General features: G+C 36.9%; 1 protein-coding gene across 1 annotated transcript in view; it reads left to right on the top strand.

Moving 5' to 3' along the window:
- LOC106960860 (polypeptide N-acetylgalactosaminyltransferase 10-like) overlaps nucleotides 1–22,476 on the top strand; it is a 117,380-nt gene that overhangs the window by 89,104 nt on the left and 5,800 nt on the right. Inside the window, exons 5-10 of the mRNA XM_015054217.1 lie at nucleotides 2,174–2,359; nucleotides 4,378–4,561; nucleotides 13,064–13,181; nucleotides 16,513–16,620; nucleotides 21,056–21,277; nucleotides 21,521–21,637. Of these exons, the coding sequence (XP_014909703.1) occupies nucleotides 2,174–2,359; nucleotides 4,378–4,561; nucleotides 13,064–13,181; nucleotides 16,513–16,620; nucleotides 21,056–21,277; nucleotides 21,521–21,637 (935 nt within the window). The remainder of the gene's footprint in view (nucleotides 1–2,173; nucleotides 2,360–4,377; nucleotides 4,562–13,063; nucleotides 13,182–16,512; nucleotides 16,621–21,055; nucleotides 21,278–21,520; nucleotides 21,638–22,476) is intronic.

The raw sequence follows: 22,476 nt of genomic DNA on the forward strand, positions 1-22,476 counted from the left end.
CTGCGCCGGAGCGGCCAATGCGGGGTCTACTCTTATATTATGTCTATGCTACTCACTGTCTCTCTCTGGGCCCCGTTGCTATGGTAATTAATTATCTGCACATGGGCTGGCTCTCTCTGTCAGACAGGATGCTGGAGACAGAGTTTCTATACTTGTGAGACACCCAGCGTCGGTCTCAAGGACCCTGACACAAAACCATAAGCCCTAGCAAAATTTTGAAAACATTTTACGGGAGCAGGCATGCGTATCTATGTCATGACCGACTTTTAGACCAATAGGGCGATATTTGTGCCTGTGAGGGGGAGTTAAAAACAGTTTTGGAGTCAGAAATCCACTGTGCTGTGTGTGTGTGTTTCAGAGATAAAGATTACTGATTCTGTGAGACACTCAGCCTCGATTTTTCTCGTTTTTCTCAATTTATGTTGTCATTTTAACTCAGAATCCCACTAAAAGTAATAGTTCCCTTCTCGGAATCAAGCTGAACGTTTTGATACCACTTTTGTGGGGGTGCACGCATTAGCGGTGATGGAAGAAAAATAAATAAACTATAATAATAAAGAGACATTCTATTGGGTGTAGAACAATAGGTTCCTGCCATGCATTGCATAGCAGGCTCTAATAAGATTATAAGGTTTTAAAAGATTATTTATAAAGTTTTCAAATATGTCAGTTCAGATAATTGATTCAATAATATTAGGTTTTATCAGGCCACAACTTAAAAAAAAAAAGAAATTGGATTTGACTTTAGAAACTCTGGTTGCAAATTAGAGTAGGTAGGGAAGAAGATAAAAATAATTATTGCCGACACATTTTTCCTTTAGATGATCAAAACTCATAAATAAAGCAGCATTACCAGTGTATTTTTCAAATATGTTTTTTATAGGCGGTTTAACTGTTTGAAGGCAATGAATGTTTACTCCCTCTGAATAACTGTCCAGAGCAGCCTTGGACGCAGTTAAACAGCTTATTTTCCAAGAGACAGATGGATTATAAGACTCTGCTGACACATAATTATTTTTCAGGTGGAGAAAAGTCTTTTTTTTTTTTTTCTCAGATGCATCTGATTTGTGTTTACCCATGATAAACAGACTTGTGTGTGTATGAAAGCATTCTTGGCTGGATGGTTTGTACCATATGGTGTCTCATCAAGACTTTTGCCAACAAAGATGGAATTAAAGGCACATTAATTTCAGCAAGATGTTGAGGATTGAAACGGAGCCTACGAAGCAGATGATGGATGGAATCTCATGGGTTCAGACAATGTATGTTATGGACGGGTTGATGGAGTTCCAAATAGTTAAGATTGGTTTGATGAGTATGGATAGCTTTGGAACGGCCGTGACTGCGGTCGCACTGTGAATAAAAGCTCGCTCTCAGATTTCACTTTATCTTTCTATTGACTCGTCAGAATGTGCTCGACATTCAAACAGAAAGATTTACAAGCTCCATTTGCCACCGAATTGATCTGTCAAAGGCAGCTTTGATGGAATACTGAGGAAAATAAACATGCATTTATGGTTTTCATTTGACTGATTGATGTATTTTTTCAGCAAAAGAAGCCCTTTCTTTGCTCTTGGTCTTGTTCTCCAAGCTGTTGGTTGGACTTAAATAAACTTTATGATTCTGTGGACTTGAGTAATCTTCCCTCTGACAAAGAAAAGTGAGGAGATTATCTGAGGACATAGCAGCTATAAGTCCCTTGTGGTACATTATGAATTTTGGTAAAATGATGAGCATCATAATTTTTAGAGGAAGGAAGCAGTAGTTTTTGCCAAGAGCTTTATGGCTCGCACATGTTAGGAGGGGTTGATTTAATCCTTTCTTTCATCAGTCACAGTTGGACTCTGACTCTTGAGGCTAACATTCTGTCTAATGACTGCAGTAAAGATAGAAAAAGTGTTGAAAAGTAAACGAAGTAAGAAGTTTTTCTCAGTTATGGTGAGTGTGTTATGATATAGAGGCCTAAAGGGGAAGGGTTCAGTCTGCAGCATGTGGCACAGGCAGATGTCTTGCTTCACAGAGATGCCTAATGGCTTTCTTTTGATCTTGCTTTGTGAGGGCATGTTCGAGGACAGCTTTTAAAAGCGTCTCTCGTTTTGTGTCAGTAGGTATTAATTTACTGGAAGCCATCTGAATTAATCTGATGATTCTGCCGTCATGTTTTCTCTTCCAGAGCACCTCAAAGTGGCGCTAGAGGAGTACATGGTACGCCTGCCGAAGGTTCGCATCTTGAGGACGAAGAAGAGGGAGGGTCTGATCAGGACTCGGTTGCTGGGAGCCGCCGCCGCCACAGGGGAGGTCATCACCTTCCTGGACTCTCACTGCGAGGCCAACGTCAACTGGCTGCCGCCCCTGCTGGGTGAGCAAAGCCTCTCAGCTTCACCAACATCCCATTAACTGTAATTCAATGTACGGAAATCAAGACCCAACAGATAGCTGTTCAGAAGGGTGCCGGACAACTAACCTGAATGACTTGACAAAGATTTAGCTTTTTATTAGTACATTACCTCTAATTTTTTTTGTTTTGCGTTACATCGCAGAAGTATTGCATTACTTTGCAATACCGTTTATTTTTTATTCATGTGACATCATTGGGAGGGAATGCAAGTCTTTTGTGAAGTTTTGCAAATAAAAACACCCCTCCAGGGCTCTGTGTGTGTCAGGAACAGAAGCTGTGTGTGTTTATTAGCTTTCATATTATTTACAGATGAACTGACCAGGTTTTTTGGTTATCAATGTCTGGTTTTCTTTGACGATGGAGCCAGACTACCTCCATTCATTAATCAAAGCATAACTTTTATCTGCTTAATATTATACTCAGAAAATTGCATGACACCTATAACTACACTTTGTTGATTTATTTATAGACTAAATATGGTAGAATGTCTTTGTTTTCATGGTTTTAATCATTAGGCATAAGAAATATTTGGTATTTTGCAAAGTAACTTGCTGTCTCTCTATCAGAGCTGATCATTTGGCAATCGGCAGATCTCAGGCTGATTAACTGGTGGATTTCTAACATTTTTGCAGCATTTATGTTGACTAAGAGTCAAAAATTAAAATTTTCTTCAATTATTTTATGGTAAAAGAATTGCTGTTTTATTAGGATTTAATCAGCTACCAGGTGTTTTCTATTGACTCAAATTAAATACTTGTAATACTGTAAACGTTGGAATTTTGGCACTTTGATGGTTTGTAACAGACAGGTTTGTGTTAGCATCAGACCAGAAAGGAAAGACATCAACATTCATCTAAGAGAAGGAAATTGTAGCTTGTCATAATTCAAAATGGATTAATATTCATTAGTTTGACAAGATCTTCATGTCAGACTCTACTGACCTCAGCTAACATGTTAGAGGTTAAGCTTCATGGTGTGCATTTCAAAGTTAACTTTACTCTCATGGTTCAACTTGATCGAAATACATGGTGGGTCAGATCATCCACTTATTGCTTATAAAATGTTGACTTAATGATAAAAAGCAACATTATGACAGCTCAAAGCATAACACATTCATACTCCGAGCTTCTCATATTTGTATTATTCCATCATACTCGTGTTTCAGGCACTAATGTCAACAACTACAGTTTGCTGAAATGTGCACCGTTTGATCTGAGTTTATTAAAATGTGTTTTGTTCACTTCTCTAATCAAAACCAGTTTTTTCCTTTGATCATTAAATCGTCACTTTCCAAGCTCTCACTTGTTTTGAACTTATTGTTTTTATATGGTCTGTAAAAATCTTTTGTTGTGTTAAAAAGATGTGAAAAGAGTGAGAGCCTAAACTTTCTGAGAAAGCGCTGAAGGATTCTGGGTTTTCTGGTGGAAAAGAATGAAAGTTTAAGGCCCTGTCACATTGAATACACATTTCATACCTCAAGGCTTCATCCATCTTTTATTTTGCCAAGAATTCAGATTTTTCCAGGCCATGGTAATCCTAAGTGCTTCATTAGAAAGTGAGTGGACCTACTTTCTGGTTTCTAGATGTTTTTGTTGTTGTTGTTGTTGTTGTTGTTGTTGTTGTTGTTGTTGTTGTTTGTTTGTTTGTTTTTTGTTTGTTTTTTTCTTTGATCTAAAAACGCTGAAAGGAAAAGCAGTTGCACTCTGATCTGTGGTCTACCATTTACAATAAATGAACCAAAGGCTGTTTTTCTTTCTGAAAGTATTGATTCTTTTAAGATTTACTTCTTTATTCTCATTGCATTCATTGTGTTTGAATCAGCAGAGAGATGGCTCTCTATCAGCTCCCAGACATCTGCAGTCAGTGAAAAGGAGCAGAGAGTCGGCTTGTTTTTGTTCCTTAAAGCTCTGAAAGCAAAAAGCCAGTCTGTTGCTATTAACTGTCTGCCAACATGTCTGCATTCTCCTCTGACCCCTCAGACCGAATCGCCCAGAACAGGAAGACCATCGTTTGCCCGATGATAGACGTCATCGACCACGACAATTTCGGCTACGAAACCCAGGCGGGCGACGCCATGCGAGGGGCTTTCGACTGGGAAATGTACTACAAACGGATCCCCATCCCTCCGCAGCTGCAGAAGCACGACCAAAGTGAGCCGTTCGAGTGAGTGGAGTTATTTTAGACACATCTCACAATGTTTTTTTCATAGAAATATTCTTCACAATTATCCGATTATGTCATGAATGCATACATCTGTGGGACAAGTGGGGGTGGCGGCCTTTCATCTGGGTTTTCTGTCAGCTTCTCTCTGTTCCAGTACACAGTTACACCTGCATAGTGCATGACTGCTCCAGAAGCTCACATCAGAAGATGAACCCTTTTACATTTATCCTTTTCAAAAGTGCATTGAGCTTTTTTTAGGTTTTTGGAAAAGGATAAATGCCAAAATGCTGCTTTTTTTGTTTAAAGAAATAGAGAGGTAAAAATCCCTGCTGCTTATTTATGTAATTTGCTGCAGCTTGTCAGTAAATCAGCTGAAAGCTCAATAAACTGAATGTGAATGTATGGGGAAGTTACGTTTTTGCACTCAAAATTGTTCAAACTAACAACTTCAAGCTCCTTATTTCATGTATTTTAATATATTATGAGGTACTGTTCTAGCTTGGAGTCAGACTAATCAGAAATATGTAAATTTGTTTTGATCATTATTGAGTGCAGTTTGGGATTTCTCAGAAGTTTTAGAAGGAGTCTGCCGAAGTTTTTGTAGGTCACCACAGCTACGCTTCACAGGTCTAAAAACGGCAGTGATGTCATCTGTCTATTTATGACATCCATCCATTCATCTATCCATCCATCCATCCATCCATTCATCTATCCATCCATCCATCCATACATACATACATACATACATACATACATAGAGTTTTAAGTCTTCTCTAAAGTAAAGAGTGGATGAAAAACCACCATCTTTATCAGATACCTCCAATGATTGCTTTAAATTCAGAAGAGCAGCAACTCCATGTAGAGCATTAACCCTCATATAACCCCTTAATTAGTAAAACTTGGACAAATAGCTGGAGCTTGAGAGTCAGCTCATGTTATTCCAAAGCCTACCCTTGCTTTAAACTGGTGCCATAGTATTTCTTATCTTGTAAACTCCAGTGTTGTGCTCTGTCAGGTTATAGGATTTATTCATATATGATCAATATGTAAGGTTCACCTGACCATCTGGGAGTGAACGTTCATTACCCTACACACAGTTTATAGGCACCTTTATGTAGTCAGAATTATTGTAGTTGACCAGATTATCCAGTGAAGGAAACCCATCCTGCATGTTTTCTCCACTTGTGGATTGTCTCTCTCTCTTTGGTTTGCTACATCCTTAAGTTTTAGAAATGGCTTTGTAACTCTTTCCTCTCAATTGATTTGTTGTTCTTTTGATATTTTTCACCCACTCGTGTGGTTTTTTTCTAAGTATTTCTTATAGCTGCAGGTCAGGTAAGAATCAAGTTGGGTTTTACTTGTACATGTTTAGTTTAATTTATTAATTCATGATTCAAAGGGTGGCAATCATTTATTATTTGAAACATTTGAGTGTGACAGAAAAGCAAAAAGAATAAAATCTGTAAGGGGACAAACACGTTTACACTACAAAACTGAATTGACAGAAAATATACTGCCTTTTAAGTCTTACTTCCAAAAAAGTATTTTTTTTTTTATTCATCATGTTTTTCTCAGTGAAAACTTTTTGCTGTAGTGTCATTATTCGGCATCGCCCTTTGAGCAACAGCAACCAGAGCAAATAAGCTCAACGTTGCAGTTTTCCCAGGCCAAATAACTGCATGTGATGCCAGACACTCTATTTGAGTGACCATTTGTCTGTTTAGATGCCAGAGACTATTTAAAAATACTGTAGGTATCATCAGGCAGAGGGGTCTGTGCAGGAAGATAAGAAACCAAAGAAGAAATAAGCTGCAGAACAATCAGAATCAATCCTCATTTCTTGAATTAGTCTGCTCTTCTTGCTCAATGAAATGACCTTCATCAGTGCAAATTCAATTTGAGTCACAAAGATTTCATTTTCTTTCTGATTGACATTGCTGCTGCAGAAAATGAGGCTCAGTGGGATGGCAAATCCATCATGAAGGTGTGTGTGTGTGTGTGTGTGTTTGTGTGTGTGTGTTAAAATGCTTGTGAGGATGATTGTATCCATCTTGTCTGTCATTGACTATTTAGTCAATGTAAGTACCTGTTGTTTCCATTTTCTGCCTTCTCTTTTTCTCATCTGTTCCTTAGCAGCGAATTTAAGCTTCTAGTTTTTATTCAAGGTCAACAGACTGAAATAAAGAATAAAAGCTAGAACATTTCTAATTAATCCTAAATTGTGAGCAGCAATATAAATGGCCCATTGACTTGGATTTTTCCTCCATCTAAAGAAACTGATACTCTATCCCAGACAATAGTTCTGACACCAGAAGGGTTTTAGACCAGCAGATCTTTAATTAAACCAGTGAAAATTGGTCCAAATGTAGCCAGTAACCAAGTGACACTTTCATTTTCTGTTCCCATCTTCAGGGCAGTTTCAATCAGTGTTAAGATATTCAAGTCTTTTCTTTTTTCTTTATTTTTATTTCATTCGTTTACATTTTTAAATGTTTATAACTTTTCATTTATCTTTTTTAATCACAGAGGACACCATTGCAATTTTGTGATGTTCCACCTACATAGTGACAAACAATTATATGTCTTATATTTTTCCAGCTTCTGTTCAATTTTTGGGGGGAATTTTGGATTTTTATTAGGTACAATCCATAATGATTAAAATAAAATATAAATATTTCAAGCATATCACTGTGTGTAATCAATCTGTATTACATATTTGTCTCACTTCTTGATCACAGTAGTGGGATAATAGAACTTAGTGACATTCCTTTTTACTTAGATGTGTCTGTAGGCATTTTTTTCATAAAGTGTTTCATAAAGTGAAAACTGTTTAAAAAATATATGCATTTGTACTTGGAGAAGTACTTGGACTTCCCTAAGTACTACAGTGTCTAAACAGAACCCCATGAGCTGCACTTAAATTTCCCTTATTTTCTCTTAAGTTGGTCTTTTACCAGAGTATAGATGCCCTGGAAATGTCAGCTGAACCTTGTTAAATAAATAATGTTTATCTAAAAATATTTTATAAACAATGTCCTTGTGGATATTGTAGCTTGAAAAAATATTGCTTGTCTTCTTTTCGTATAATCTTTGACCATTGGTTTCCATACAGCTTTACACAATGCAGTCACTTAGCAACACGCGATCAGCGCTGAGAGTGGTGACAGGAGGTCGACTCATTACCATTTTAGATGAAGGGAAATACAGTTACAGGCATTTTGTGTGGTTTTGAGAAGTGGCTTGTTATTTTCTAACAGATGGAAATTATGTTGTTATCTGGTGTTTATGTAGTCAACTGTTATATTTACATAAATGTGCTAAAACTTTTTTTTTTTTACAAAGGGCACTTGATAAAGTTGTTTTTGTGAAAAGTGGCACAAAAAGAAGTACAACTACGTTTAGTGTGTATGTAAAGTACACCGCAAACTTAATTAAATCATTAAGTTAATGATACATTACCATGTTCATGGTAACGTTCATTTATATGTGTGACCTATATTATATATAAAAAGGTGATGTACATGCAAACATGTATGTCAAGTTTAATTGCATAAATTAAACTTGACATCACCTTTTTATATATAATATAAAAAGAAAAAAAAAAAAAAAAGAAAAATATTAAACTTCAACTACCCAGCAGGGGCAGGTGTTTCAGCTTTGTACAAATTGTGTTAATTTAGACACAAAGTTGTGTCTAAATTAACTACAATGATATTGTTTCTGCACATTGAAAGATGTGAAATATCATAGTTTGGTAGGAAAAACACAACCTGGTTCGGCAGAGGCCTCCATCGTGTGTAAACCATCACCGTTTTAAAGGGGAGGTGTTGAGCAAAAATGACTCTTTTAAGCTTTATATCATGCTGTTTTTATTTCACTCTTTTTACAATAATAAAGTAAAACTTTCAAACTAACCTTATTTGACCTGTCAGCTTTTAAAATAAGTCTTCAATAAAATATTACAGTTTGTTAAATGTAATATCTATTTTAGTTCTAAAATGGGAGCAGTCACATAACTACGAGTCTTCTTTTGTTTTAACATATTTGCTGCTGGTGTGTCTGAGTGCAGCAGGAACATCTAGTTTCCTTTTGTTTCATCGTCATTACTATCACTACGAAGTTGGGATGTTTTTACTCATTATTTCTGTTTTGCCACGTTTGTTTTTGTGTCCTTGGTTCCTCCCCACCCTTTCTGTCAGAACAGAGCACTTACTTACTGTTTATTCAAGCAAACTAACATTCCTATGTTGAATAGAAAGGTGCTTTTTTAAAATGCAAAAACACTTGAATGTTCTTTCTGTGGTGTCATTAAAATATATTTTAAATGAAAATTCTTATGTTTTAGGAATTTAAAAGGCCCCAGATTTCCTTTACTTAGTCCTAGATTGTATGTATTTGTCTCTTCAGTAAGTACGTTTGATCCTTAAATACATTTCCATCACTCTTTTTGTTTTGGTTTGAAAATAACAATGCACTGGTGACATTCATTTATAGTATTTAGCAGATTTAGTTTAAACACAAGGATTATGTTTAACTTACTGAGGTTTGAAGTAGAATAAATGTAGGTTATTAACTGAATAATTCAAATAATTTCTTTTAAATCTGCACTAGAAGTCTCAAATTTAACATAGTGAAACTTGTAGGAATTCTGGTTGAGACAAAACAAATTGTGAAATTACATGTTTAGTTTCACTGGTTTCCAATGTGGCCGTGAGCTTTTGGGCATTCACATAATTATTCAGCATGATTAACAAACCCCATTATAGTACCAAATATTGGGTCCTAAACTTATGAAAGCATTATTATGTAATGTGTTACTTCTTTTAGTAATAGAAGTAACACATTATTTCAGTGTACATAAAGGAAAAACAAGAGTGAATTTTAATGACACAACATAAATAATAAAGTTGAAACTTGCTTTTCAGACTTGAAGTTTCTGCTGGGTGAGATTTTCTCATTTTTATTAAGACTTGCTAATTTCCTGAAGCTTATATACTGTAGGGATTTTCTATTTATTTACAGTATAGCTAAACATGTTCATGTTAGTCATCATGTTGCACATGGTTAAAATATACTGCCTTGTGAAAAGTAATCTCCCCCAAAGAAACTGTGTTTGCTTCTGCAAAACTCTTGGGAGGTGAAGTGTGTTTTTTTTGTTTTTTTTCCCCTCCGGTGAGCAAGAGCTAACAATCTCCACCGTGCAAATCAGTGCCCACACAGTGTCTCTGCAATGCCTCTGCTTGGCTCACACACTCCGCTGAACATGACCACACGGTTCACACACAACGCACCACTCCTCCTTGTTTCCCCTTGCAGCCGGCGTTGTTTACCCTTTGTCGCCCGATGATGAGGAAAGTCTGTCTGGTTGTGTTTCAGTCTCGAGGGACGATGTGTGTCTCTGATACCATCATGTTTGATTTTGGTTTCTTTCACTGGACAAACAAAAGCTGACTGACTCTCTGTTACCCTGCCTTTAAATTAATGGAGAAAATATCTAAGGATTTGTAGCAAGATGAGAGAAAATATGCAATTTGGCCCTAACAGTGAGGTGTCTGTAACATGTATACAGATGTTTTGTTCAAAACACATGGAGGGAGGAAAGGACGGATAAATTGGAAAATAAACAGCGTTTCGGAAATAACCTCGAGACCGATGTAACGGATCGTGGTCTTGGTAAAGGCAGATCTCATCAGTCTTCAGCTTCTGTCTCATTTTTCAATGAACAGACTCATCTCGGCAGAAAATTAGCTCTCCTGAATGGCACCACGGGTCAAATGTGAAGATGTTGAGAACATTCTGTGCCTGAAAAAAAAAGACTGTTCCCACTGCGCATACATCTGAAGAACATTGAATAAATTCTTATTGGTTCCTGGTCTTTTTAATTGGGTGTTACTGAGTCACACCTAATGGTTTTAGTTTCTGAACATGAGCAGTTAACCTGAGCAGTTCTAACTAAAGTTCTAACTAGCAGTTAGCAAACCCTAATAAATAGTTTTTAATTACTTTTAATATGAATTAAAAGGGCCTTAATTTCTACTTAAATCGTTGTTCTACATAATACCTTCTGTTTAAATATGCATAGTTTTAGGTTTTTATGAATATCATGGGATGCTAAGACTGTTTTCCTTTCCATTTGCCACATTGTCTGGCATGGATATAGGGTGTATACATATATACTCAGGTATATTGGGGAGCTGAAATCTGCCAATACTCGAAATGCCCTCTGAAGATGCCGTAAACTATGTTGATTGCTCAAGCACAAAATATACTTTAAAATGCATTCATATGATCAGTGGAAACTGTGTGAGCACTACCGCAGAAGCTAACAGTTTTCCTCATCTCCGCTCTTGAAGTGATACTTGGCACCAAGGAAAATGAATGGTGCAAATCAAGTAGCATAGCGTCTAGGTATTTTAGCTTCCCAACCTGTTTTCTTTCAAATATTTTTGATAAACTCACTTTATGCAACATTTTAAATCTCCCAGATAGACCCTAAAATCAAGAATTCATGCTATTACTTCACTTCTACTCATGGCAAAATTAACCACTACTTTTTCTATCAGGGAGAGGAATATCGCTATTGATCAAAACCAGTTACATGATCTCTATCACCATTAGTCAAGTAATGAAAGCTGTGGGATTACTTAAAAAAATCTATCCAGTTTAGGGTAAAAGTAAAAAAATAAGAACAGACTGTTGTGGTGTGCTATGTAGAAAATAGTGGAATAAGCAGGCATCACACGTAGCTCAGCTTCAGTACTCTCTTTACTTTCTTCTTCTTCTCCTTCTTTCCGCATCTCTTATCTTGTACATAGTCAGAGCTCCCCCTGCTGTCCTTTACATGCAATAACAAGACATAACACAGACCTTATAGATTTTTTTTTTCTTTGTCCCATTTTGTAATAGAACAGATTACTAGATACACTGCTCAGACAAGCAGAAAGCTTTTAAAATTTCTCATCAAAGAAACCACAATTTATTTCCAATGACTGCACTTTGGATCGGAGCTGTGCTATTAAGAAAACACATTCTGAAGCACTACATTGGATTAGCTGAGTTTTAAAGAAATGTTTTATACTACACCATTTATCATACATTACATACACTCTACAAATCTTTTCATGTGTCTTTTAATTTGCTTTTTATTTTACACTAATTGGTAAACTATTTACGGGCTCCTGCCAGGTTGATGATAACTTTGTGCTTGATGTGGAGGCGTTCCGATGTCTTAGTCTTTTTCAAGAAGGTGAAGCAGGAAATGGATAGATGGATTATGACTTCATCCATAGAAATAAGAGATGTATTAGTCTGACTTGATGAAAATTAAACTGTGTCCTATGAAAATCTTGAAAGCTTCATCAACAAACGGGAAACGCGCCTCATACATCCAGAATATTCATTTTTCTTTATTTTCAGATGCATTTTACTGGTAGGGAACCCCGGGGCAACCCTACTGCTCATTCAAATGCATCCCCAGTCCACTTTTTTTTACTGAAATGCGACCTATCTTAGACTTTTTTACAGCTGTCTGAATGACCCAATTCTGATCTTTTCACCCAGAGAAAAGCTGAACTTTGCCACTGTGGTACTAATTTATATGCATGTCTGATTGTTTCTTAAAGCCTCTTCAGTCTGAACAGTCTTGCCACATTTTTTCCAGCTTTCATGTCATTGATGTTAGACATGTGTCACAATTATGAAATGATGAAAGAAGTGAATCAGACTTCTCTACAGAAGTTCCAGCCAACGCTTCACAATAGGTCTTTGCTATAGTTGTACTTCCTTTTATTAGCTTCCTTCGACTTATGATCTTCTGACAATAAAGTCGACTCCCATTACTGAATAAGCTTTAAAAGCGATCTATAGACAGTGGCATCCATCATTTCTTCCATAAGCAGTCCGCTGCTGTGTGGCGTCAACGTTCTTCTTCTTCGCTTTGGAGACATAAACCATTCATACACAAGTCTGACAGCGGTTGGGTTTAATTAGTAGCATAAATGCAAGAAAAACATATTGGATTTCAGCAAAAAATTAAATAAATAGAAATTGAGCATCTAGAGTTGTGTGAACGTAGCTTTTGTGTCCCTTGAGGCCTTGGACCTTTTAACCACATTCCCCAGTGTTGGATGAAGACAATACAGGATTGGTGAATCATTGATAGAAATTTGATAAAATGATGTTACTGTGCTGTGGAAGGGGACTAGGAACATAAATCATTTGGGAAAATATTAAAGCAGGTTTGTTTTTTTCTTTCCCCATCGATGGCATTTACTCCTATCCCAACTTATTTTAGTATTTCTTTGTTGGCATAGTAACAGCAAAATTATTCAATCATCTACTCGGCTTAGAGTAATTATTTATACTTGAATGCAAAAAAATGATGAAAATAGGAAAAAAGGAAAAAGCTATTATCCTATTTTTAAATTTTTTTAAAGTATTTATTTTGCTTTCTTTTTGTATTTTTGTTGTTTTATCTGACTGTCGGCTGTCTTCATCTTCCAGGTCTCCAGTGATGGCAGGCGGACTGTTTGCTGTGGACAGGAAGTGGTTCTGGGAGCTGGGAGGATACGACACCGGGCTGGAGATCTGGGGAGGAGAGCAGTACGAGATTTCCTTCAAGGTAAATAAAGAAAGATAGTTCCAAAGAGCCGCTTCAGCAATGTGAACAAATACTGGATATATTTTATGTTGAGAAGCAGTGACAGTGTACTCATGCCTGTCACAATTTACATAATTACCTTTTTCCTACTATCTGAGCTGGGAGTGTCCGTTCTGTGTAATGGTTTCCTTTCAGCCATCTAAAAATGAATCAGTGATAATGGTAAAAAAGTGAAACATCCATCAGTTTTCATGTCGTGTTCCACCGTTTGTGGGCCCTGAATTAGCTTAAATGGCACCAAGTGTTTATCTCAAGGCACTTAACTTATATCCTTGGACTGACTGAATTTTAATGAATGTCTACAGACATAAACATCAGGAAATTAGCAGTGAAGCCAAAGCTCGCAGCATTACTTTGGAGCTATTTTGGTCGCATGCCAAATTGAAAAGGAAAGCCAATAATTCGAAGGAGGCTTTAAGCTTGATTTGCAACTTGGTGGCGGTTAAAGGTTCCAGTACCACAAATTTAAGGAAAATAGGGGCATTAGGAAGTGTCCCCTCTCTTTCTTCCTCTCTTTTTCCTAATGAAAGTATATTTTTGGAATGGCTTCCCATCCAATCTGAGAAGCATTTATAGCATTGTTTATGTTTAGCTGTTATTGGTTTAATCTGTGCACACAAGTTTTGCTAAACAGCTCTACGAAATGAATCTCTTTTGTAGAATATCTAAGCATTTCATCCACAGCTCATAAAAAACCTTTAAGACTTGTTGAGCAGCACGCAGCGTTCCTTGTTATGATTTCTGCTCTCGACTGGAGTACAAAGCATCGCATGGATGAGTTTCCACATTAATCATGCTCTGAGTTCCATATTAGATTATGTTTTTGTCTGGCGCTTCAGCATGAATTATTCTGTAACTGCTTGTGACTCGTCTTGGCTGCCTCTGTCAGTGAGCTCCGGACAAACAGACACAACTGCCCGTCACAATAATTCAATTATACTTTGAACGAGTAAGGACTTTTGTCGTCTCACTCAATTAAGCACAAAGGCCACTGCTGAGAAGGTGGATTTGATTGGACATATGCTGCAGTGTGATGCTGTTGTGGTTGTTCTTTAAACTGTATTGTGCATTTATTGAGTAGAAACCTTTTGTCAAAAATTTAATTTACTGTCAGACGTCTTTGAATTTCTGTTGCTTCTTCATTCTAACGTTTGCCTCTTTGATGATTTGCTGCTAATTGGAATTGAATGAAATTGACTTAACATGCACAAAACTTACATTACTGCAAATGATTTAGTTTTGAATGAAATGTGTGTGATCCACTCAAACACAATCTCAAAGAAACATCACGAAGCTAGGCTTTTTCCTTCCATTCAATCCACTTTTAAGATGCAAGTGGGATTGAATAGAGATTTTTCTTTAAAAAAAAAAAAAAGATTATTTTGTGAGTCTCTACATTTGATATGTTGTCCTAATTAAGAATCCAAGCTTCAAGAGAGTATTGCATTTGCCAAAGAGTGACATTTTTGTGCTGTTTTGTTATTTTTCCATTAACATTTGGCTCTGCAGCCTAAACTGCTTGCTCATTTGTGAAATGTAATAAGATTTTATATAGATTTTTAACCCTACTTTATTGGATTGAAGATGCAACACTTGTTTTTATATTGCAAGTGCAACATTTTAAATAAGGGTGATTTAAGCAATACTGATGGGCTTGGACGAGGTTCACAATATTACATTGTTACAGAATCTCTAAGGGTTTAAGTTATTAGAAATGATCATATCAGCATTTTGGCTTCAGATCTGAAGTGGCTGCACTGTGTCCTAATAAAGACCTGCTTCAAAGGTGTCTTTATAATGCACCTCATCCACACACTGGCTTTTAATGTTAAAGCACCATCACACTGAAGTGGACCCCTGGTGTTCATGGATGTTAGAAACCACAACCATTCTGAGATGGTTAAAAGCCACAAATATTTCAGATTGTTTCTAAAAATTCTTATAGCTGACTGTTTTTGGTAGATTAAACATCAAACATACCTTAATATACATTAATAAACAGTGGACATTATCTTGGCATTACCAACAAAGCTATTGTACAGTTTCCTTATCTCCATTCTTGGGGTACAGTCGCAATCTACGGGAAATCCATGAATCGATCAATCCGCGAATACCGAGCCTGTGTTGTGCAAAGATATGCTGCCATGGATAAAACACGCTCCAGCAATTCCTTTGAGGTTTTGGAATTCTGGTAGCATCGTAGCTTTGAGACAATCAAAGTGTTATATTTGTAAATTTGTTGGCAAAATTTGTAAAGGGCAACCTAATAAGTAATTCCTACAGATTCACAGACTGAGCTGATTTTGATTTGTGCCAACTGGGCCTCCGTAGTTCTGTGGCCCAGTGAAGCTTCTTCATTTATCATCCAGAAGTTGTTAGCAAAGGGCTTGAAATGAAAAGTTTAGAAAAAAAGAGGATGAGAAGTATCCTATATTGAGTTTAAACATCAATGGAGAGCTGAGAAACACATGTTGCTGCTGCACTGCATAAACAGCACTTTAAGAAGTAAAGCTGGGATGCAATTAAAAACTAAGAAATTCATGGCTTAATCATGATTTATTACATTTTTAGCAATTTTTGGTTGTATTTTAATCTTCATATGAAGGAAAGAAGCCCTCAAGACTTTCTATAAAACACAGTTATTAAAGTCACAGCATTTTCATTAAAATGTTATATTACATCCTGTAGGAGAAATGTATTATCTTGAACTCCACCAAAAGGTAGAATTGAAGAATACGCAGAAAAATGATATTTGTAGTTACGGTAGCATATTTTGTTTTTTTCCTGTCTGATGGTTTCTACATGGTTTGACAGTTTACAGATTTTTTTAAAGTACGTAATTCATCAGCCAGTCCCTGCTGATGAAGTTCAGATTTCCTTCAGTGTGTATTTGAAGGCTGCCTCGTTTTCTCTCAATTAGTGTTCCACTTCTAGAGTCCAATTCTTCTAAGCACAGGTGACTTTTCTTCATAAGCTGTGTGTGTAATTGGAGGATTCCTTTACAAAACACCAGAATCACACATTGAGATTCGTAGAAATCTCATGCTGCCAACATTCTGCTCCATGTTTTTCTGCTAGCACATATCACACCATGCAGTCACCTTCTGTCCTGCTAATCTATTCTTTTGAATTTGACCCCAGTTAGCTTTTTTTTTTGTTCTGCAGTGCTGTTTGGTCTTTCATCTCTGATCTGTTCACCTTTTCTAATCTGATGCACGAATAAAGCCGAGTCCAAAACAACATTTTCTGATACAGATCTCTGCTGACTCCCCCTCTCGTCATGTCACTGTAGGTGTGGATGTGTGGCGGTCGCATGGAGGACATCCCCTGCTCCAGGGTGGGACACATCTACAGGAAATACGTCCCATATAAGGTTCCAGGAGGCGTTAGCCTGGCCAGGGTAAGATCCACATCATAATGACATATTGATGTCAACAGATAAACAGAGAGCTTTGTTTAGACAATGTGTTTATAATCTCCAGCTGTGTGTGTAGGCTTTGTTATATCGATATCATAATCCAATGTTGGACATAAAGTCCAGCAGTGGAATGTTTGTCTACAAATGTTATCCTTTGAAAATTTAAAGAAAATGAATTTTATTATTTGGTGTGTTCTGTTTTTGCAACAACCAAAGCTGCTTCAGTTAAAGAATTGAAGCAGTTTTTTACTGTTTAAACTTTACCTTTAATAACATAAAGATACCTAATTTTTAAAGTGCAATCAGTAATACTTTTATAACAAATTTATATCAGTAATGATTTATTGGTTAATGTCAAGTTGTCATAACAAATACATTTTGAATAATGTCAACTTTGTATTAAAAGTGTCATAATTTACCGAATGACACTTTATGACAACAGTCATAAATATTCATGAAGGCTTATTCATGTTCATGACAGGTGTTATGTCATGTTTATGACAGTGTCATGTCAGTCTTATTCAACCCCCTTCAAATAAAGTGTTACCAATAGTTTTTATGTTAATTGTAGTTTTCAGACCAGAGTCTTACAAATTGAAAACTTTAAGAACTTTTGCGATTGTTAAAAAAAATAAATGCAATTTGTAGTCTTGTCACAGTTGTTGGTAGAAATGGAGAGAAAAGAGAAAAAAAGACATCATGCAAAAGGAAATTATTGACCCCATTTTAATTTATGTGTTTAATCGATTTATTACTTATGGAGAGAGGCCAGGCAGTTTGTTTATTTCTGATTCATACTAAACCTTGAAACATATCGTATCAGGAAATGTTTATTGGGATTAGGTATTTTGTGTCAGCAATGTGTTTCACCTTTTAGCTCAAAAATGCGTCAAAACTTCTCCATTTGTAATCTGAAACCTAATATTTTCTAATAATTAGCTCACATAACGCTGACTGTTGAGAAATGTTCATCTGGCCTGAAGTGGAATATTCTTTACCATCCATGACTCATTCAGACACCTTTCTGTGTTTTGCTCTGCTGAATGTATGACTGAACCTCCTGACCCGTGTTGCTGCTGTGTCTGTATAGAACAGAGACCTGGAGATCTGGAGCTGCAACGAGGTGTATAAAGTCCATTCGAGCAGCATTTTGAGTAAACGGTGCAAGTTTTACTTGTCCATAATGGCACAAGAGAATTGATTTAAAGTATTTAATTCTTTGTGTTATTAGCTCAAGTTTTTCTTTGCAAATAACAAAATAAACGGGAGTCAAAAATTATTCTTGGCAAGAGATGTTTAAGAGAGATTTTCAAAATTTGGCTCAAAAGCAGTGAAAGTTTTGTTTGTGTGTTTTTAAAAACAAGTCAAGATTCAGAAAACTGTGCATTAAAAGCAGATTTATGGGATAACAACTTCCTTATTAAATAAAGGAACATGCTGAAGTTTGAGTATTTTTAAAGGCCAACGTTTAAAACCAGTCATTGACACGACTCTGCAGCAAGTGTAATTAATTATTAATAGTTAAGGAAAACACATCAACATGGAATTACTACATTATCCAGCACCACAATATAGATTTACATTCATTCTAAAGACACTTCAGATTTTGTCATTCATAAAAACCTTTATGTTGACTTGATGGATCCTCACAGAGTGGAAACAGGAACTGTTGATGGAAAAACACAATTTCTGTAAATAAAGTGATGCCATGTGTTCCAGTCCAAGGAGGAAAAAGGTCGTCCAGCCTGTTGTCAGTCCCGGTGCCAGGCTCTGTGAGGGTCAGGCCGATTTCCACTTCTGCCAGGGCATCATTAAAGAAGAGACACTTTAGAGGTCACATCAAGGACACATCTGGCTCATGCGTTTCCCATCAAGACAATGAAAAACCACATTCGGTATACTTTAGAAACACAGTGGAGAACTGCTGGATTAGTCTGCCTCCAGTCGCTCAACGTGTGAGAATTTATTTAGTACTCATGAAATAAAAAGCTATTGATTTTGTGGTAAATAAAAAGCATAATAGAACACAACAGCATCTGAAACACTTGGTGTCTAACAAGCATTGTGAGAAAAAGTAACAAAGTTATGAACTTTACCGGTCGCACTTAAAATGTTGTTACTGAATAGAAGATGAACCATATTAGAGACGCATAAACTACCTCACAATGTCTTTCAAGTTTTCCTCTTAGATCATTGTAGAAAGTGTGTTTACACACTCTTTCCGTTTAGTTTTCGCTTTGCTTGATGTATTTTCTGGTCATTTTAAAGACACATTCAGATAATAATGGCATTACAGGAGAAAGAGTAAGAGAGCAGCATGTTTTTTAGGGAGGTACCAATTAATAGGCCCAGATTTCCTTCATTTTGGGAGATTTTACTTAGTCGATATTTACATGTGAAGCTGACCTTGTCTTCCTTGTCAACAGGGGCTATAGCAGCCCCTGTTGCGGGTTACCATAGAAATGATGTGTTCAGGGCAAAAGTCTAAAAATCAATCACCGTCTTCTTTTGCTCTGCTGTGAGAGAGGTTTGACTGACAGATCCACATCCTGGGATTGTCTGCAGGTTTTTAGTTGTCACCCCTCTGTTGCCAAAACAGCAACTTTCTTGCTACATTTCAGAGAAGAAAATCAGCATTGACCAGAAACAGAATTGGTAGGTCAGGCTTTTCAGATCGGCTGGAAAACTGCAATCAGTGCACCGCTAATATATGCGTCTTCCCCCTCCTGGAGCATCTCTTAATAAAATGTTTGGAAGTTTTTTTTTTGTTTTGTTTTTTTTATCCTATTTCATTATAAAGCATTTCTCAGAGAGGAACCGTCTTTCTCCTGTAATTCTCTCATAACCTGCTTGCCCAGGAGAAGCAGGAAGTCCCTTCAGCAGGTGCTGTTGTTTTGAATAAAAAGACAACTTCCCTGGCAGTCTGGGACCTGAGTGGATCAGAGGATCCCAGGACTCTCTGAATGCACTCAGCCTGCCGGGAAAACCAGCCGCTGCACTCAAATTCACCTAAAGAAGCTCGGAGCTTTAGTTTCGCTGCAGGCAATGAGCCGTGCTGCGGGGCTTTGTGTGTGGCTGGAAGCGCTTTCCCAAAACATCTGTACCTCTGAAGGCTGGAGGAGATGCGATTCTTCCTCCCTGGGAGCCGAGCTGAACCCAGATTATTCTTCCTTTCATCATTCGTAGCTGTAAGGTTCCAGCGCGTTCTCCCAGACATGCAAACACACTTCAGAAGCTGCTCGTCTCAATAAGCCTTTACACCCACAAGGCTTCAAATGCTTGGATTTCTGATTGTGCAAGTGATTTATTCTCACCTGTGCATTTACGGCTCACTTTAAAGATATGTCAGACGTGCAATAGCTGTAGTTGTAGAACAACATATTCAGTAATTAAGCCAAAACTGTGCAAAAAATATACATTTGCAATTCAGAAAAATAAAAATCCTCCTTTTTCTGTAATTCTACTCAGGTGACAGTCTTAGCTTAACCTTGTTCAAATCCAATAAAAAAAAAAATAAAAATAAAAATCTCCAATTAAGCACCGTTTGCTATCCAATTAGTAATTGGTTAATTAAATAAAAATAATTAACAACTTTTTATTTTCTTACTTTTCCAGGTATTGGACCATAAATCTAACTCTCCCTCTCCTGTGTAAATGTGTACATAATAAACAAAGCAACCAAAAGATCCACTGTTGTAAATCTGGCTGTGATCTTCTTTCTCTGGTCTTTGTCACCTTTCTTTTCCTCCCTACAGATAATCAAGCCCAAAACATGATGCAGCCCCTGTTGTGGGTTACCATAGAAATGATGTGTTCAGCGTGACATGCAGCATTTACCTCCACATACACTTTTAAAGGATTTAGTAATTTCAGTATAGAATTGCTAGAAAGAAATTCCCTCCTGATATGTTTTGCAAACTTTGATAACGACCTATAAAAAATATCATTCCTGACTTGGAACTCTTCTGGGTTCCAGGTCATGATTCATTTTGGGCTCAAATACTTATTTCACTGAATGACATATTAGTTTAATCTCTAATTTATCTATATTATGGAGCAGTTGCTACATATAGATTAAAAACTGGAAATTATCTTTACCTGCAGTTCTTATTTTACAAAAGTTTCAGAATGAAACCACATTGGAAGAAGCATACATGGAAGTTTTCACTGTATTTATGTATTTTTGCTAGTAATTTTGGTACCGGTGCCTAGAGGTGCCCAGCATGTTATGGAGAACTGATGCTAACCTTTAGGGGATTTTAAAAGTTTTGTTTCATGCAAAAAAAAAAAAAGAAACATAAATATAAACATTTATTTTATTAGCCATAAATGATTTCCCTGTTGAATTTGACCCAACAAGAACAATAATCTGACCTACACCAAGATTCCCAGAATATCAGACTGTTTTTAATTCCAGAACCTGAAGCGTGTAGCAGAGGTGTGGATGGATGAGTACGCCGAGTACATCTACCAGCGTCGGCCCGAGTACCGCCACCTGTCGGCCGGAGACGTCACGTCGCAAAAGGAGCTGCGCAACAAACTCAACTGCAAGAACTTCAAGTGGTTCATGAATGAGGTGGCCTGGGATCTGCCCAAACACTACCCGCCGGTGGAGCCCCCTGCTGCTGCGTGGGGAGAGGTGCAGTTTGTCCCACTATTGGATTTGTTGGTTAAAAGATGGAGAACTCTCAACTGAATTATAAGCTGGTTTGCCTGACTTATCAGAATGTTATGCTTCCTTACTGGAATGATGTATTTCTCATTCTATTCACTTCTTCTGACACCACTAATAATCTAATATTGAGTACACGTGATTGGGCATTTTGAACTGTTGCAGGTTAAAGTCTTGTTTGTGACAGTTGTTTTCTCGTTATTACTGCAGGTCCGTAACGTGGCCAGTGGACTGTGCCTGGAGAGCAAACACTTTGTGTCTGGAAGTCCAATACGACTGGAGAACTGTGTGAAGGGCCGAGTTGATGTTAGCTGGAGTCACGGACAGGTAAGAATTAGCCGACATATTTTACTGGTTGATATTTTCTATATTTTTATATGACTCACTGAATCATTTAAAATATTTTCTAAACAGTTTTATTTGCAAATCTGTCCAATGTAGATGGTTAATTAATGTTTCCAATCATTTCACCTCCTTATCTATGTCAAGCTGGATGGATTTTACCTCCAGCACCCAATTCTAGCTATTCCTATCCTGTTAGAGTGTGGGACTGATCAGTTTGTTGACTCTTGTTTCTTCACTTTTTCTTTTGGCCAGACTCTAAAATCTGGCCAAATATTTATATTTTCTTTATTGTTGGAACAAATTGTTGTGGATGTGGATGATGTTCTCACACCCATAAGGCCAATGTTGAACAAGCTCTACACAGTTGGCAGCAATATCCTGCAGCGCTTTCAGTCCTGAAGCCTGAAGGAACCTTTTAAACATCCTGAAGTCTTTTACCTACCATGTTGCGTTCACTGGTTTCCTGCATTTTTGGTGGCGGAACTTTTTTCACTGCTGACACAAGAAGACACTGGTTTAAATCATATCTGCTTATTCATGTACAACTTTCACTTTTTGGATTAGACCAGGTAACATAAGCTGGACTCTCACAGCTTCACCTGTAATAAAAAAAAGTCTTTAGTTGTTAAAAAAAAAATAATAATAATACATTATGCAAAGAGATACTTTTGGAAAAAATAAAACTGCATCTGATCACTCCATATAATAGTCTTATTATAATGGGAGGTTTTGACCATGTCTGTATTTTGGTAAAATAAGAAAATGTTTCCTGTTTATTTTTTATTTTTTAATCAGGATAAAATTAAACAAATTACACAAAA

Source organism: Poecilia latipinna, unplaced genomic scaffold (genome assembly GCF_001443285.1).
Source record: "Poecilia latipinna isolate Pla-1442-1.1 unplaced genomic scaffold, P_latipinna-1.0 Scaffold1238, whole genome shotgun sequence".
NCBI classification, from domain to species: Eukaryota; Metazoa; Chordata; class Actinopteri; order Cyprinodontiformes; family Poeciliidae; genus Poecilia; species Poecilia latipinna.